Source organism: Primulina huaijiensis, chromosome 7 (genome assembly GCF_012295235.1).
Source record: "Primulina huaijiensis isolate GDHJ02 chromosome 7, ASM1229523v2, whole genome shotgun sequence".
In the NCBI taxonomy this organism is placed as follows: domain Eukaryota; kingdom Viridiplantae; phylum Streptophyta; class Magnoliopsida; order Lamiales; family Gesneriaceae; genus Primulina; species Primulina huaijiensis.
Window position 1 is genome coordinate 15,586,369 of NC_133312.1, and position 18,642 is coordinate 15,605,010.

At 35.8% G+C, this 18,642-nt stretch overlaps 2 protein-coding genes across 2 annotated transcripts; one reads left to right on the forward strand and one right to left on the reverse strand.

Annotated features, from left to right (window-relative positions):
- Positions 1–3,014: 3,014 nt before the first annotated feature.
- On the reverse strand, positions 3,015–4,456 carry LOC140980094 (NAC domain-containing protein 1-like). Its single transcript, XM_073445766.1, has 3 exons — positions 4,277–4,456; positions 3,915–4,198; positions 3,015–3,573 (listed from the first exon to the last, which is right to left on the reverse strand). Exons 1-3 carry the CDS (start codon positions 4,446–4,448, stop codon positions 3,031–3,033), a joined length of 999 nt encoding a protein of 332 aa, XP_073301867.1. The 5' UTR covers positions 4,449–4,456; the 3' UTR covers positions 3,015–3,030.
- A 6,402-nt stretch (positions 4,457–10,858) lies between these two features.
- Positions 10,859–13,082, forward strand: LOC140981625 (uncharacterized). The gene is made up of 4 exons (XM_073448050.1): positions 10,859–10,979; positions 11,461–11,541; positions 11,838–12,824; positions 13,063–13,082. The coding sequence occupies exons 3-4, from the start codon at positions 12,056–12,058 to the stop codon at positions 13,080–13,082; spliced, it is 789 nt and encodes a 262-aa protein (XP_073304151.1). The 5' UTR covers positions 10,859–10,979; positions 11,461–11,541; positions 11,838–12,055.
- The last annotated feature ends 5,560 nt before the right edge of the window (positions 13,083–18,642 follow it).

Consider the following 18,642-nt stretch of genomic DNA (forward strand, 5'->3'; position numbering starts at 1 on the left):
ATAAATCCCTACGAATTGATCTTTCTCATTCTTCGATTGTCAAATCAAGTACATGATCAGAAACTTTGTTCTCATATATATCGCACTAGAGATCTAAACGAAGTTTGCGTCGAGATTGGATCACCGAAATTTCAGAATTCCAGTGGTGTTGCGGTGGAAGGAAGTGGCCAAAAATTTTCTCCTCCAAAAATATGAGTGGCCAAAAGTTGCTTAGTGAGGGGGGAGAGAGATAAATTTTGTGGACCAAATTTGTGTGCAAAAAGTTATGTTATTTCATATAAATTAATGAAATGTTGATAAGTTTTATAATTCTGATCAAATAAAGAATCCTACTTGAATCAGGATACTGTAATTACATTATATAATGAAATGTTGATAAGTTTTATAATTCTGATAAGGGTACAAATCTCGTTCATATAATGAAAATAAAAATTTCAAAGGACAAAATTTTCCACGGATCTATTTTTGACAGCTGTCAATTTTGTGAATTCTTTCACTAAAACATGAGTTTCACTTTCATAACTTAATTAGCTGTTAAGTTAACTTCCACATCTTCCATTACATGGAATCAACTTATAAAATCTTTTATAAACAATATAATAGATTGCTATCAAACTATAGTCGTCAAATTTAACTTCTTGAACTTGACTATCTCAACATGAACACATAATCCAAAACTTGTGTGACCCTCAATGGTTTAGAGATACAGCTAGTTGTGGGGACACAACTGCATGTCATTCAGAATAATATTTATTCTTATTTGGGCTTACCTTGATTAGCCACATTCTTTTCATCAACCTCTTAATCAAATCATCAGAACTCAAGTTTGATTCCACTCATTGGATCATGGTAATAGCATTTAGCATCTTCGCCCCCATGATCCACTATGTATCTGTAACGCCCCATATTCGACATTTGTACACATTGTACCTAGACAAGTCTTTCCAGCATGCTTATATTTTAACTTACACGCACCATAGAAAACTTCTCAAGAGTCACCCATCGCAGAATTGCCCCAAATCAAGAGCTTAACTATTGAATTCTTATGTGATGAGTTTCGAAAAGAAGATGCACCTTCTTGATATGAGTAGTACATATAAAATCTTTTAAGCCTCTATCAAGTGCACAGTCCCATAATTGAATAGTTTTGGAATCCGTCTCATTCCAGTGTGAGATTAATTCATTCATGTACCCTTCCCTTAGAAACCTGCTTGGAGCCGCTCATTATCTGTGCAACCTCATGGTACCCGCGATCACCCCCCACCCTCTTCGGCGCCAGGCCTCACATTCCCACCATCTTCCGGACCACACTGTACTAGGAGAGGTCGGCTTTGATACCAACTATAACGCCTATATTCGGCGACTATCCTCACTGTACCACGACGAGTCTTTCCAACGTGTTTATGTACTCACTCACACATACCTTGGGAAATTTTCCAAGGAGTCATCAATCCCAGAATTGCCCCAAGTCAAGGACGCTTAACTTTGAAATTCTTATATGATGAGTTCTCGAAAACAAGATGCACCTTTTTTATATGAGTAATACATATCAAGTTTTTTAATCACTACATAACTGCACAGTCTCATACCTGAACAGTTTTTGAATTCCTATCATTCCGGTGTGAGATCGGTTCATTCATGTATCTTTCGCTTAAAAACCTGTTAGAAGCCACTCATTGTCCGTGCAACCTCATGGCACTGGAGATCACCCCCCGCTATCTTCGGCCCCGAGTCTCACAGTATCACTGATAGTGCCTGCAAGAATCTTTTAACGTACAATATAGTTCTTTCAACTCATATATTCCGATCAAATTTGAAACTACTGATATATTGAGAGTTGCAAATGAATTCGATTACGATGTGATATATCTTTTAGTAATAATAGATACACCATATTTGCAACTAGGAAAATATATTTCCCTAAAGAGCGTGTCTTGTCCTGTCCAGAGACTACTTGCACTATTAACTTATTAGATCACATTGCATATCTTCACCTGTAGGCGACCAGTGAATCCCTAAGTACAATACCTTAGCTCTTACGTATTTCGAAACTACATCCAACCTCGTCACCTGATGGCCCTCAATGGAGTCTATGAACGGAACAAAGTGCATGTTGGCACGTATAGCCTTTTTGTTTTCCAAGGTCAAAAGACTAATGATGTACAACCATAATCATAGACTATATGAATGAACATTTTCATACCCTTACCAGTTAAACATGATGTTTACATCGCAGATGCTAATCTCAAGCTCAAGCGATCTTTATCTTTATTTTTGGCGGTTGGATCGACTAGGAACCTGTTTAGAATATACTATATGCTTTCTAATGAGTTTTATGATCTTACTTTGAGAGGCAGACCTCAAGATACCTTTAATATATTCAAGATCTTTATATGTGCAACTTGCATGTGTATACAGATAAAGTAAATGTCATAATTGGATAAACCTTAAAATGTTATTAAATTACATATTGTTGTTATATAAGAATTAATAAAACATAAGTCATAAGTTGGTTCGTTAGACATCTACTCTAAGATATTGATTAACACATAATAGCCAGAAAGGATTAAAAGATATCCATTAATTTGTTATAAGTATATAACTTAACTATTTTATTCATCATAACTAAATTAACGACAAGATACTACAGGTTTTGGCCGAATAACAAGTTCGGATTTTTAATGTCTCTTTCCCACCCAAAATGTTTGAGACTAATTTACCCATCCAGCTGATCATTCTTATTGATGCTGCTATCCAATCCAACAACAATCCTGGGGGTATTCACTAATCCAGATTGGAACAACAAAATTAGCAGGAATCCCGCAACGGTTTAAGCATTAATTATGCATTTCACATATTGAATTATATTTTATTCACATTATTTTCATAAATGTATAGAAACATTACGTGATAGCCTCACAACATTTACATACTACACATTATTGAAGACACACATGAAATTTTTCGGGATTTAATCGTCTTGGGTCAACTTATTGAAGTTCAAGATTTCCAGAAAATAAAAAGGTTCTCTCACCCGATAAAATCATCCCATAATGCCGGCATATCAAGATCTTGCATGTTTACCTCATCATCTGATCGAGCCGCCTCATCATTTTTCTCATTCATCATCGTTTCGGTAGGAAAGAGGAGATTTACACACCAATTATCCTCTTTACCCTGGCCTGGAAATGAGTTGAAACAATCCTGAATCAAAGAAAAAGTAGGCTGTTTGTTCAGTTTTTCTGGCCTATTTTCGAGTACTTTTCCGTTCATGTTCCTGTTGTTGATGTTGTTATTGTGGTCTTGATTGGATGTCCCGTTGATTCTCTCCATTTTGGGGTCGTGTCCAGTAAGTAGCGAGACCGCCACGTGAAACTCGTTAGACAGCAAATAGTCCACCAGTATGTCTCTGCTGCCAATATTGTTTATCGTCACTGATGGAAGCCTATCAATCTTGGGTAGATAATCCTGGAATTCAGATGAATCCAGGACCTGATCCTCCTGATCATCATCTTGTGCATTCTTTGACTTGTTGCCTTTTTGTCGAATCCGACATATTACCCAGTCATCCAACTACACATATATCAAAACATTTTGAGACTTGTATTGACATCTACATATATATGTTCATCCTGAAAGGTGTTGGATCTTGAGATTTATCTGATGGGGAGACTTAAAACCTTGTATTTTTTTTATCAATACACATTGAATTTGGTGTTTGATAAATCATATGACATAGAGACTCTATATTCGTGTATGGCTAACTTGATCCAACAACTTCTCGTTGTGTATCACCTCGACATGGCATGATCAAGATCAGGCCATCTTTTAATTTCAGATGTGATATAGGTGATGTACGAAGACCCGTTAGCAAATGAAGAATGTAACGAATATAACGAAAAATTAACACTTACTCTCATGGATCCTTTGGACCTCTCTGTACGAGGTGACTCGGGCATTCTATACTCTGTCATGATCCAATCCATCTTAACACCTTTTGGTGGCTTACCTTTGTAGAAAACTAGAGCTTTTTTGACTCCAATTCTTCTTGATCCCGAACAATTCAGAATCGGCTTATCAGTACCAGTCGCCTTCCAATAACCTGATCTTGCCGTTCTATTAGGCCTTCCTCCATTTGGGTACTTCCTGTCCCTTGGTGTAAAGAAGTACCATTCGTCGTCTGCAAGCAACGCTTTACCTGTATTTGACTTCCCATAAAAAATAACATTCAAGAAAGAAAATAAACAAATAAGACAAGTTTTAGAGAAGAACAAACTTGGTAGATCCCAAGGGTTATAGTTATAAAGCTCTATATCAGCAATCACATTGGCCGGCAACGGAAGGGACTTGACTTTCCTTTGTAAATAATATGTAATCAATTCTTCATCCGAGGGGTGAAATCTGATTCCCGGAGGTAATTGGGATATCGAAATCGGGTTTTCTTCCATCGGAAACTTCTAAGTTTTATTTTCTGATCGGGTATTGAAATAACAGTGCCTTGGCTCATTGTTATGTGCTATTTTCTGGCTTCATGCAGATGTTGAAATTGTATATAATATATTTAATACATCAAGTTCAAACAAATGGATTAGGAAAGCAATGTTTTCTGTTGGATGGATGGTTGTCCTAATGATTTTTGCCTTTATATTAACTAGCAAAATTAATCAAGAAAATAGTTTAATATGGCTAGCTGATCTGTAAATTTTTCGGAATTGTGTGATTGGATTATATTGGATAACTACCTAGCTACGACTAGGTGATTATAAGATAAACGAAACCATTTTGGCTCGGTGGGATCATCCAATAACAACCAAGGCAAGTCGTCAATTTTAAATAAGCCTATAAAATTAAATTTAATTATGATTTGATTTCCTTATTCCACAATAGATAATATCTATTTTTTTGTTAAAATATATGTTGTTTGCATTTCTGGAAATCTTTTCCGGACATGATTATTGTAATTAGTTTGTTGTATGAATACTGACCAGGTTTTGATTAATATGAAAATTTACCATTTAAGAAAAATTATTGTACGTGGTTTTCTCATTACTTTCGAGATTCTCTTACCGTTATGTTTGAATCAAAATATCAATCATAATTATTATACTCTTGATCTGCTACTTCATGACTATTTTATGTGAATCAACTAGTTAAATCATTCATTATGCAACGCTTCCGCTAGCTACATTACTAGACATACAACGCTGGAGATGTGTGATAATGTAAGCTTCGACCTCTCAAATCTTCAAAATTCTGATTTATTATTGTCATTAGATTTTTGTTGCACTCAAATTTTTTCGCGATGCCTCTGTCGGTTGAAGAAGATGGGCTCAGATTTGGGTGCTTCCGGCTACTGCATTGCAAGCGACGACGATGGCAGACGAGGGTCGATTGGATGTTTCGGGCTTAAGTGGGCGGTGGTGGCAGCAAGGGTGGGCTGCGTCACTTCTAGCGGGCAGAGGCGACGAACCCCGGGTCGGATTCACGTAGCGGACAGAGGAGGCGAACTTAGGGTGTCGCGATGTTTCTGACAGTCGAATAATAGGAGCTCATATATATGACAGATCTGGCCGTTTCCGATAGCTGGCGTTGCAAGCGGCGACAATGGCGGGCGAGGGTCACGCGGAAGTGCCTGGCGCGAGGGTTGAAGATTGGGCAGAGATGTTGGGCGTAATGGTTGTACGCAGCAAGGGTGGGCGGTGAGAGAGGAATTGAGATCTATGGAAAAAAATGAAAAAGAATAATCCGAGTGGGCGCCACACGTACCACGTCAAATTCACGTGCAACATAACAATAATATATATATGAACCAAATGCATTGGGTGACGTGAAAAACAAATGTGACATTTTTTTAAAACAATTACATTTATTGTTGGGATACTATCTATATACATGGTCAACAACTAATAAGGCTGCAAAATGACAGTTTCGGAGCAAGATTTTGATTAAATCGAATTATCGATCGAACCGATTCAATTCGAAAATTTGGTTCGATTATTTCCAAAATTCGATTTTCAAATTAAAAAAAATTCGGTTATATTGGTTAATTCGATTCGGTTACGTTTTTCAAAAATTTGAAATTGGTTAACCGAATTAACCTATATAATAAATACTATTATTTAATAAATTTTTATTATTTATCAATTTTTATATTTATTTTAATTTTTAATTTTAAAATCAACCTTAATTCTAATATATGGTCTCCTTCTCACTTCTCTAACCGAATTTCTCGTTCTTACTTCTCTATTCTCCATTTGTGTAGACTGTAGTGTTCAAGATAAATTACATTTATAATTAGAGTTAAATCACAAATTTTTTTTAAAACTAATCGACCGACCGAATTAACCGATTTTATTCGGTTATGAAAATTAATTCGGTAGGTTCGGTTGTGGCTAAATATTTCGGTTTGATTCGATTATGGCTAATTCGGTTCGGTCGGTAACCGAACCGACCGAATGCTCACCCCTAGCTTCAGAGACTAATCTTACTACAAAATTAATGTAATTGTTCTTTATTTTGCTAGTATTATTTTCGAGCCAAGAATCATGGAAAGTTACAGGGTGTCCTTTCGTATTTCGATTTTATGAAACATTATTACAACTAATTAATAAGATTTTGTGCTGCCGAAGGTATTTGCTCTCTTGGAATCAATAAAATGAGCTTTCTCTTAATTTAAACTTTACATGATTTTGGATTGTAAGAGGAAAAATATTCTTTTTGTTTTATCTAATTATTACTATTTAATAATATAAGTTGAGGTCATATGATAAAGATAATACATGGTAATGAGTGTCTTATAGTTAGGATGTCTATATCCTATTTTTGGGTACCTCATACAATTATATTCTGTGAGTTACTTGATTAATCGGTTTTGAACTTCAGAGTGCCTATATTCCGAAAGTGGTATTGTATCTAGACTTTCTCATTGGTGGGTTCGGGTATGGCTTTGGTTTTATACCTCATACAATTATATTCTGTGACTTACTTGATTAATCGGTTTGGAACGTCAGAGTGCCTAAATTCCGAAAGTGAAATTGTATCTAGACTTGGTCATTGGCGGGTTCGGGTATGGGTTTGGGTTAAACCCAGAGTGTTAAGGTCGGGTTGTGAAGTTGACGGTTCAGGTTCGGGTCTAATTCAGCCCTTTTGTTTTGTTTAAAAAAAAACTTTTTTGTTAATAGATATTTAAAAAATAAAAAACAAAATTAAAAAAAATCTTGCACTTTTATACTTATAACTATATAAGACTATATAAGTTGTCTACGTATTCTCTTTTGATATAGAGGAATAAAATAACATGTAGTTCGCTTATCTTTACATATTTATATTTAGGAGTAACTTTACTCAATCACTCATATATCTTTTCGTTGTTGTTCTGGATATTTTCTCGGTTTCGTATTGTTCTTTTTCATCATTTTTAATATATTGTGTTCATTTATCGGCTTTTGACCAATAATTGAGCAAACATTGGGCTAGAACCTCTCTCACCTAATATATTTCTTCCGATATTAGAAATTTGCTCAACTGCAATTGTTGAAACGAGGCAAACTAGAATTTTTATAATAATTATAGATAAAATTAGATATAGTTGTGTTTTTTGCAACCACCATTACACTATGTGGAAAGTGTCTTCATCCGAATCATAATAACAAGAAGTAGTGGTAAAATAATTATCAAGTTCCTGGCTAGAACTTGAGGATCTTTGTGGACGGTTTGCCCGCTCACTAATAAAAATTGTGTTTTAGTTAGTTTAAAAGTAATATTACTAGTAGTAGTAAAATATGCTTCATGTGTAACAATTTCCCATCAAATTTGGTGTTATATTAATTATAAATATCATATAAATGGGTTAAAATATTAAAAAAATCAATGAGATAGATGAAACTATTTCCGTAATAGGTGATAGTTTCAATTTTTACACTTAATTCATGTTATTATCTAACATGGATTATACTTGTTTTTTAGCAATTTTATGAAATTTTGGCAGTTGTTTGTGTCGTTCACATGGACATAGGTAATGTTGGAGTAGATGCCCTACAAGCCAACTGTTGGCTAAGGATTTTATTGACTTAGTTGTAATAAACAATCTTTATTCTAATATAATCCATTATTTCATGGTTTGTTATTTTTTTATCTGTATACCCCTGTGAACAACATAGATAAAGACCTGGATTATACTTTAATACAAATTAATCGTAATTCGATGTTGAAACTCATTTGTAAATACTGTATGATCTAAATTCATTCTTAGTCGATTTAGTCGCCTAAAACATGGATAAAAGTCGCTTGAGCTCGAGACTAGCATCTGTGATGTTGTTTACCGCGTTTCTTGGTAAGGACATAGAGATGTCCAAACATGCAGATGGGTAATCATATTATGATTATACCGAACAAACCTCCCTCGAACTTTCCAAATGGTTATCATTCATCGAGAGAATAAATCCGTGGTTATGATTGTACACCATTATTCCTTACGACCCGGGACAACACTGAAGCTTTATATGCTAAGGCTGTGCTTTGACTCGTTTACCGGCTCCAGGAGAGTCATCAGGTGGCGAGGTTGGGTACATTTGCGACACATGTAGGAGCCAGTGCATTGTAGTCGAGGATTCACCGCTCATCTACGGGTGTGGATATCCTGTGTGATCTGATGAAATAATAGTGCATGGAATCTCTGGCCAGAGTATGAGATGTACATTAGAGAAGGAGTTCTCCAATGGTGCATGCGATGCCACTATTTATATGTATCACATAGTTATCGAATTATTATGCAACCCTCGATGAACTAATGGTTGCAGATTCGATCGGGATATATGAGATGAAGGGACCGTACTGTACGTTAATCATAATCGACTGGTTCTTGCAGGCACTATCAGTGATACCTAGGGAATCATAGGGCGATGCTACTAGACGCTCTTACCATGATTCGATGGGTTTAATCAGAAATATGATTTCTGACATTCTTATGATCAATGGTTGATACATAGAATGTGACAAATAAGGGTAAGCCCGGATAAATGATTATGTCATGAATCACAAGTAGTTACGAACCCACGACTAGCTGTATCTCTGAACCATTGAGGGTCACACAAGCACTGGATCATTTGTTCCCGTTGAGAGAATAAATTCAAGATGTTGAATTTATATTACGATATATTTCAAGGAGTTGAATTTACAATTTATGTAATAAATTCAAATTCTGAATTTATAAATAATTTAATTTATTAAACTCAAAAGTTGGATTTATTAAATATTAAATTCTGAATTTATAAATAATTTAATTTAATTCAGCCTCCCTCCTCCATAATATTTCGGTCATCTCAATTAAAAGAGGTTGAGCCGTCTCTCGTTTTTAATCTCAAACGTAAAACTTTTTCCAATTTTCTAGTGCAAATTGGAAGAGGAATAAATCCGCTAACCCCGGAATAGTTGGAGCCAAGTGATTCAATCACCAAAGGTATAACGATTCTAACTCCCTATGAATGTTTATTCATAAAACCATACAAGTGCTCAAACAAATATATTTTGATTGTCAAAATAAAATAAAATTTTAAAACTTCCGCTGCGTTTGGGCACGAGAAAAACTGAGATCCAACAGGTAATACACGCATTATGTGGCTACAAAAGCTTGGAATGGAATGGAATGTAAATGAGGACTGAAAGAAATGAACTTAAAGTTCCAAGACAGAATGTCAAGCACACCCATGCAGCAAAGATAGCGTGAATACGATATCAAGTCGATGAAGAAGCAACCAGATGCACCTGCACAATCCTATCGCACGGCTGAGAATTTGGACGTAAGAAATCAGATGAACACGTACACCCCCGCTATCCCATCGCTTGGCCGAGAATTTGGATTCACACGCAGAGAGGCAAGCACTCTTACACACCGAGGATAGAAGAACAAGCACAACCGCGTGTTCAAACAATGCGGCCACGTGGTGCGGTGTGCATAACATGGAGAACCACTATGAGACTTTAGGCAGTAATCATGTTGACCAACTTTTCAAAGGTGACCTCAAGCTTGTTCATATTAAAATTGACCATGAATCCATCGAACGAGGGGGCAGTGAGAGGAAGAAAATATCAGTCGAGAGCTCACTAGAAATAACCACATCGAGTCCCACAAACTTCTCAGTGAGTCCAATCATCCTAACACCATGCTCATGGACCGAAGTCCCATCTCGCATGCATGTAGTCATGAGTTCTTTAACAGTAGCATGTCTCTTTGAGCGAGTTTGTACACCATACAATTCTTTCAGATGAAGGTGAATATCAGCAGCATTCACAGCTTACTCGAACCTCTTTTGAAGTTCATTCGACATAGAAGCTAACATGTACTTTTATCTTGAAGATCATGGTCCCACCAATTCTCAAGCTTAGCCAATTTAGTCTCACTTATGTCCGAAGGCACTTCCTGTAATGACCCGAATCCTTATTTTTAATGAAATACAAATTAAGAGATAATTAAAGAGTACTTAATTAAGTATTATTAAGGAATTGATAATTCAGGATCAAGCTATTGAGATCCACCGAAATTTAAATGGATAACTCGATCTACTTCAGATTACGTTATCTCGAGAAATCCAACTAGACGAATGAGATTCTGATACGTGGCAGATAAGATTGATTCGGATTTCCGAAATAGTACGGATGCAGCCTATAAATGAAAGTTGATTTCTTTTGTTTCCTACACCGCATTCTTCAGAGAGAGTTCTAGCCATATACCTTAGGTTTTCTAGCCAGTTTCTAGGGCACTTTGGTGTCATGAAGTTTCGGAGCTAGTGTCGACTCAAGGGGGGATCGGTGAACTGAGATCAAGACATCATCAGTGGGCTGACGACGGACGCATGTATAATCCTAAAGCCTTTAAGAAGAACTTTATAGCATGTTTGGTAATTCAGGATCTGGTTTGATAGTGATTTCATATTGTTGGTATTGTCGAGGTTCAGAGCTTTCTGTCAGATTGTTTTAGTGAGGTACATGATGTACTGACTGAGATATCCAAGCGTAGTATACACACTTATATGCTGCATATTTATGTGTTGCATGATACATGTTTTATTGTTTTTGCATATTATGCATGACATATCATGTTGAGCCTGATATCTTTTGAGATATACTTCGTTTGTTGGGGCCGCTCAGTCCTATTCTGTATTGTGGACGATGGGGCATCGAGAGCTACAGTGTCTGACGAGACCTGCGAGCTCTGATTACCTAGACATTGTAGGTCCACGTCTTGATGATGAGTGTGAGAGCCAAAACATGCCTAGGGCTGATCAGAGACTACACACTCAGGCGCCTCTAGACTGAGCATGAGATTCTTGACTTGATCCTTGATATCCGAGCATATTGCATTTCGCATGCATCATATCAGTTTGTATACTCGTACATTCTCGTATTGGACGATTGTCCCTCACGTCCTTGTTTTCATCTTTGGCACACTATTCCACGGGGCAGGTCTTAGGTTGGATGGTTCGGACGATCAGGGCAGTGGCTAGAGCAGTTGGGTTTTCGGTGGTGATCCAGTGGAGGGTTTATGTGTGGTTTATCGTTTTCTCTTTCAGAATTATGTTTTCGATATAGTTGTATTAATGTTTAAGATTGCTGTTATTTGTTTAGTTTTCATTTGGGTTGTAAGATGATTAAGCTATTTGGTTTCCGCTGTTTAATTGTTGTTATTAAGTTTTAATGTTGCGTGCATATTAGTCTGTTTAGTAGTGGCTCGGGTAAGGGCGCTACATTTGGTGGTATCAGAGCATGCAAAGATTTTTGGGACATTAGTAATTCTGTTTTGAGGATTTAGAGGTTGATTTTGGTTTTCTTTTGGATGTCAGGAGATGGAAGCAGTCACGGAAGTGTGGGACATGGCCGTTATGGCGACGATGAGGTTGGCCTAGAACATCTTCGTAGAGATCGTGACGGAAGGTGTCACCGAGATCATGATGAAAAGAGATGTAGGAACCGTGTCAACATTATGGATTTCATGAAGATTGGACCTACACCGTTGACCGGAGATGAGAATGCTGATGTTGCTGAAGCTTGAGTCGATATCATGGAGCAGTGTTTTCGAGTGCTGTACTATGACGAGGATGAGAAGATGGAGGTAGCCGATTTCATGATCCAAGGAAAAGCTCGGAAATGGTGGAAACTTGTTTCTGCCATTCAAGTTCAGCAGCATTGGCGGATTCGTTGGGAACATTTCCGTCAGGCTTTCATCAATCATCACTTTCCGCCATCTCTTCGTCAGACGAAGGAGATGGAGCTGTTGACCATTAAGCAAAGAGATTCAAGCATTGAGGATTACCAAAAGCGTTTTACGGATCTGTTGTCGTACGCTCCTCACATTAGTGAGAATTCTGCAACAAAATATTCTCATTTTTTGAATGGTTTGAAACAGAAGATTTTTGATCGGGTTTCTGTCTGTGAAGATCCTACTTCGTATGAAGGATTAGTGAATCGTTGTCGTCAAGCAGAGATCAGTATTTCTAGGAGGAAGGCTATGCAAGCTAGCAAAAGTTCTAGTTCGTTGGGACCGATGGGTCAATCTTTCAAGAAGTCTGCATCTTCTTCTTCTTCAGGTTCTGAAGGGGTGCACAGATTTTTTAGGAAAAAGCTGCAATGTGGCCACTGCCGAGGTTATCACCAGACGGAGAATTGTCGAAGATTAACAAGTGCTTGCTTCAATTGTTGTGGTTTTGGTCACATGAAGAGGGATTGTCCTAATTTGGAGAATCAGAGTGGAGGCGGAGGTTCAATGGCAGGGTCTTATAGTGGAAAACAGTCTGAGGCCACTGTGCAACAAAAAGCTTTCCCTGCTCAAGGTTCTCGTCATGGTGGAATATCACAAAGATCTCAACAATGTCCACGAGTTCAAGGACAAGTGTTTGCCCTAAACCAAGAACAAGCTGAGGAGCAAAACGAGAGAGTCATTGCAGGTAATTTTATCTTATGTGGTATTCCTGCATATGTATTAATTGACATTGGGGCATCGCATTCATTCATAGCATCAATGTTTGTTAAAAAGCATAAACCTTTGTAACTTTTTCGCAACATCATTAGCAATCAAGGGCACAAAATGATAGCCCCTATCAAACTTCTGCACAAACTCAGCAACAGACCAATCTCCCTAGCTGAGACTCATGAATTCTCTCTTAAGCCTAGAACGGACATCAGAATTGAAATATTTGTCGTAGAAAACCCTCTTCAAGTCTTCCCAAGTCAGTGTCGCTAAGTTCACCCCTCGCTCCGTTCCCTTCTACCATAAGGAAGCGTCTCCCTTCAGTAGATAGATGGTACAACGAACTTGGTCAGCGTCCGCCATATCCATATAACGAAAAATAACCTCCAAAGATCGAATCCATCCCTCAGCAACGAATGGATCAGTGGTGCCATGAAAATCCTCGGGATTCATCCTTCTAAAGCACTCATATGCAGCCTCCGGTCGGACCCTTGCACCATTTCCTACGTGTTGCTCTAGTAAAAGAGCCATGCCGGCTAGTACACGGGACACCCTGATTAGGTGAAGGCAGTGGAATCTCCTCCTCATGTCTATCCTCACCATAACTATGCAAAATCCTTCTAGGAGCCATCTCTGTACATGTCGTCCAAACCACGTAACCAACATGCGTTTAACATTTTACATGCAACTAACATTTATATCATGTATCATAAAAGCATTTAAAAGAATTTTATCATATAAAAATAAGGCAGTAAAAACTCACATACTTGAGGCGTGACTTCTTGAGCTTCTCGGAGTGACAGTACACAACCCTTTGGAGATCCTTGACTCTGATACCAACTGAAACGTCTTCTACTAATTTTTTTTTAAATCATAAACTCGAAAATTACTAATTAAAATAACTTAACATTTCTATAAATCATAATAATTTAACATTTGAAATCTCAAGTGTATAAAAATCCATAAATCGTCGACTAACCAAAAATTCTTCATCGACCTTTAAAAATATCAACTAACATCAAAATAAAGCATAAAAATCTCTACTAAATTCTTTAAAAATAATCTTTTATATCTTTTATCTATCAAGCTAATGCGGAAAATAAATGTCCCTCGAGAGTGTACTGCCGCACTCGATCTACTCAAGCGTCAGCGCCTCCCTCAATATCATCAACTCCTGCAACATTCAAACCTTGTGAGTCTAATGACTCAACATGTTCTAACTATGAGTAGCAAGTAATACATATACAATCACAAGCATTAAAAATCATACTTTTATTTAAAATAGCTTTTAAGCATAAATAAATCGTAAATCGTAAAATCATATAATCGTAAAGCTTTCAATTATTTATCATTTTGGGTGAAGTTTGATCATCGAAAGTGACTAGTATTTTATCCTCTGGTCGACTGATCAGTCTTCCATTCCACATGGCCCATGGGGATGAGCACTAGGCACTGCCATGGAAATACGATCGTCGGGCTCCCTCTGAGGTCTTTTCCCGTAAACGGGCTCCCTCTAGGACCTTCTCCCTCACGACATTCTCATAAAATTGTAAGTTCGCCGTTCTTTCTTAAAACGGATCCTCCACATATCCTCTATCTTTTGTCATAGTCAATTCACATCTTTCAAAATATTTTTATTTTTCCTTTTCAAACATAAAATATCATGACTTTCAAAAAATAACATTTTAACAATAAAAATTGCACAGCTTTACCATAAATCATAAAATATCATATTTTCATCAAAATCATCATTTTATATCATTCAACATGTGTTATAATCCTTCGAGACGCTGCCAACCTTTTACGTATTACCCAAGTGTAAAATTACTGGTTTGTCTCTAGATGTAATATTTCTCGATTTTGACTTTTTCTTACTTTTATTGACATGAGCTTATCTCAAATAATTATTCAAGCTTAAATCTAACTTTTATTTAGATTAAATTCATGGGTTTTGATTTAATTCTTTAATTACTAATTCATGAAGCATTTAACTCTCGAATTAATTCAAATTTTAATATTTTCTTCCCATATTTTAAACATAGACTTTTTATTACCTAAAATACCCTTGTGAGCCATGAGCCACCCCCGTAGACTCATGGTTCGAACCTTTTTCTATTAAACTTGATTTTTGACCCTTGCATGAATCCACCGAGCCATCTCCCAATTTTATCGAACCACGCCCGATCCACCTCGAGCCAAACCCTGACCAAACCCCTTATGGACCCTCCTGACCAGCCCTGACCCCTAGGACCAGCCCCTACACGCCGCACGAGCCCTGCGTACTGCTACTACTTAAATTATAATTCACCCAAGTGTAGGTTGTCTGCAAGTAATATATTTCTTAAGTACGAGATCGATCCACAGAGAGGTTATTTTAAGTTTAAATTTATTAATTTATAGATTACCAAATGCAAGAATGAAGTTTACAAATTATAAATTTTGTCAAGGCTCCATGATTTATTCTTGGTTTATGTAATATTGTTTAACTAAAAGTAAAACAAAGGAAACCACCATAAATAATGGTTCTAAGAAAATTAAATATTTAAACACACACCTAATATAATATAGTTCCCACTATAGAAAATACCAAATTCACCGATATTTTATATATGGTACCTATGATTATATATAACTATATAAATATATAATTATATAAAGTAAATATTAAATTAAATCATTATATTTCATTTAGAACAACCGGCAGAGCCACGCTATTGCCTAAATGAAATATATGATTTAATAAGTTAGTTGCGGGAATGTAAAAGTTAGTTACGATAAAGTAAATGTTAGATTGTCNATATAACAATAATAATTGATGAAATATTTATTGTATTAAAATTAAAAAATAAATCAAGATAACCACTTCAATGGTATCAAGCATTTTATGTAAATTGATAACAACAAATAATTCATTTTTATACATACAATAAAAAGAAATTAGCGAAATGAAAAAAAAATAAAGAAAGAATATACAAAATATAAACAATCTTACTTCACCAAAAATTCATCCTCTTCACCTTGACATAATAGATTTAGCTTTCCATGAGCTTACTTTTCATCAACACTAAAAACATCACTCATAATTGGGAAAATGAAAAATATATTGGAACTTAGAGCTTTTATACACACTCACACTATATTTTTCAATGAGATAGAATAATTCTCAAGCTAGCACAAAGCCGCTATTTACAGGCCAAATGCGAGAAAGGGTCAAAAATTTTATTAATGCCATGTAGTTGTAATAGTAGTCTTTGTCTCCTCCAACTTCAATTCTCTGTCCTTTCTTTCAATACTTTTTTCCACGACTTTAATAATCGAATTTGACTCAGTTCAAAACAGCAAACATGTGATGAATTGTCTGTAGATGAATTTGGCCACTTGGTTCATCTCATTTGGTTAAATATTAAAATAGTTATGATTTTTTTACTATATGCTGGTCATAGTGAAAGTAAATTTATCATCCTTTTGATATTTTCACAATTTGATCATCTTAATGAACTTTTTAGGCAATCATGTCTTCTGCAAAGTTGTATATAATTTCTCAAAGATTCCAAACATGTTTGAATCACCTCTATTTAAATTTTTTAGCTTGAGTTATCATTATTTTACCAACACGTAGAAAACCTGAAAATAAAACATATTTAGTAAGACATTTAAATATAAACAAACGATACTAAAATAACATAATTTTATAATTTTAATGAAACTTATATTTTAAAATATGGGTTTTAACATATAATAAATTATTAATTTTAGGTTTCATCACGTACAACACTCAAGAGCTGCGCGAGTTCACTCCTTTACGCCTAGGACTCCTACTCGGTTTAGGACTCATGTAATTGCTTAACCCTCGACTCCACGACCCCATGACCTTCCCTGGACAACGCTTAGAACCAACCAAACCCAGCCCAAGCCCCTGAACCAACGCCGCGAGCCCTGCCTCAGAAAACCAAGCCACGCGATGCATTCTTATGTGCATAGGAATGTCCTACTCGACTAGGAATCTTTGCTCGAACCCTCCTTACCCTCTCTGGACCATGCTCTAATCCCTGCGCACCAGCCCCAGGGGAAGAGTCCTAGCCTTCGGGACTAGCCCAAGGGAAGAGTCCTAGCCTTCTGAACTCTTCCTCATCTTGGACTCTTCCTAACCCAGACCCACGTCTAGCACAGGTCCTTAACCAAGACTTGGTCGAAAATTGGTGTGTGTGGTGTGTGTAAAAAATTTTCTTCTCCTTATTTTCGAAAATTGGTGTGTGTGGTGTTTGTAAAAATCGGCTGATATGAGTGCTTAGAAGCCTAGGTATCTAATTTATAGATTTTAATTTGCATGATAATGGGCTTGGTTTTCGGGCTTCAAGTATAGAAGCAATTGGGCCTAATCCAGACGTTACACGTATAGATTTTAATTTGCATGATAATGGGTTTGGGTTTTTGGGCTTCAATTATTTTTTACTCCATTAACTTGTTCAATTTTATGTTTTAATCTATCAAGTTTTTAATGTTTGGTTTGATACACTAATTTTAATATTTGTCTATTTGAGTCAAATTGCTGACATGGAATCTAACAAGTCAACAATTTTCAATGACACGTTAGCATTTTCAGGTCCATGTCAGCATTTTCTAATCTCATATCAAGAATTAAACCAAAATAGTAGAAAATTTAAAAGTTAATGTATACAAAACAAACTTTGAAAATTTAGTAAATCATAACCCAAAATTAAACAAGTCAGTGGACCAAAAAACCAATTTTCTCTTTCTTTTTTTTTTTTTGGGAAAAAATGCATTACTAATATATATATAATAAAATTGATGAATTTGTACTTGTACTAACTAATATTTCTATATATATGTTAATGTGAATGTATATATATATTTTCATTATCACTTGTTGTTGGAAATCGTTTTTCTCGTGTCCAAAACGCAGCGAAAGTTTTAAAATTTTTAATTCGACATTCAAATAACGTTTTTGAACACTGGTATGGTTTGAATTAAAGTAAACATTCATAGGGCGTTTATGAATATATCTTGAATGAATAAATAACTTGTCACCAACTGTCCCGAGATTGGTGGAGATAGCTCTTGTAGTATTATCTACGAACGATCTTCTTGAAACTTTTCTTCAATCTCCAATCAAGTCCACGACTGAAATGCTTTTTTCTCTTCTAAATTGCACTAGAAAATTTGAAATAGATATAACGTTGAGATCAAAAATTGAGTTGAGTCTCAAACACTTTTTTCCTTCTTGTTGACCGAAAAATTGGAAAGATTGGAGGATAATTTTTTGAAAATTACATGTAGTAGAGGCCAAGTTTTTTGGCCTTTTTAAATATGAGCCCTTAACCTAGTTTCTTTAATTATAGATTTAGGGTTTCTTAATTAAACAAAACACTAATGGGCTTGGTTATTTAATTTGACTAGTCCAATTAGTTTAATTAATTAATATTTCAAAGTTTATTTAAAAATTTAATTAATTAGCATGTTGGACTTGTACTCCTACAAGTTCATTATGCATATTCCCATTATATTTAATTTAATCTTTTATAAACTCAACCTTTGAGTTTAATATTAAACTCTCAAATTTTCATAAATTCAAATCCTTAAATTTATAATTGAATTTAGGCAAAAACTTGTGTGAGATGGTCTCATGAGTCGTATTTTGTGAGACGGATCTCTTATTTGGG

Bases quoted from the DNA above. Each gene is read 5' to 3' on its own strand.
- LOC140981625 (XM_073448050.1), top strand. From the start codon at position 12,056: ATGGAGCAGTGTTTTCGAGTGCTGTACTATGACGAGGATGAGAAGATG. The intron at 12,825-13,062 runs GTTCTCGTCATG...CAACATCATTAG, and splicing joins AAAAGCTTTCCCTGCTCAAG to CAATCAAGGGCACAAAATGA.
- LOC140980094 (XM_073445766.1), bottom strand. From the start codon at position 4,448: ATGGAAGAAAACCCGATTTCGATATCCCAATTACCTCCGGGAATCAGA. The intron at 4,199-4,276 runs GTTTGTTCTTCT...AGTCAAATACAG, and splicing joins TAACCCTTGGGATCTACCAA to GTAAAGCGTTGCTTGCAGAC. The intron at 3,574-3,914 runs GTAAGTGTTAAT...ATATATGTGTAG, and splicing joins GGTCCAAAGGATCCATGAGA to TTGGATGACTGGGTAATATG.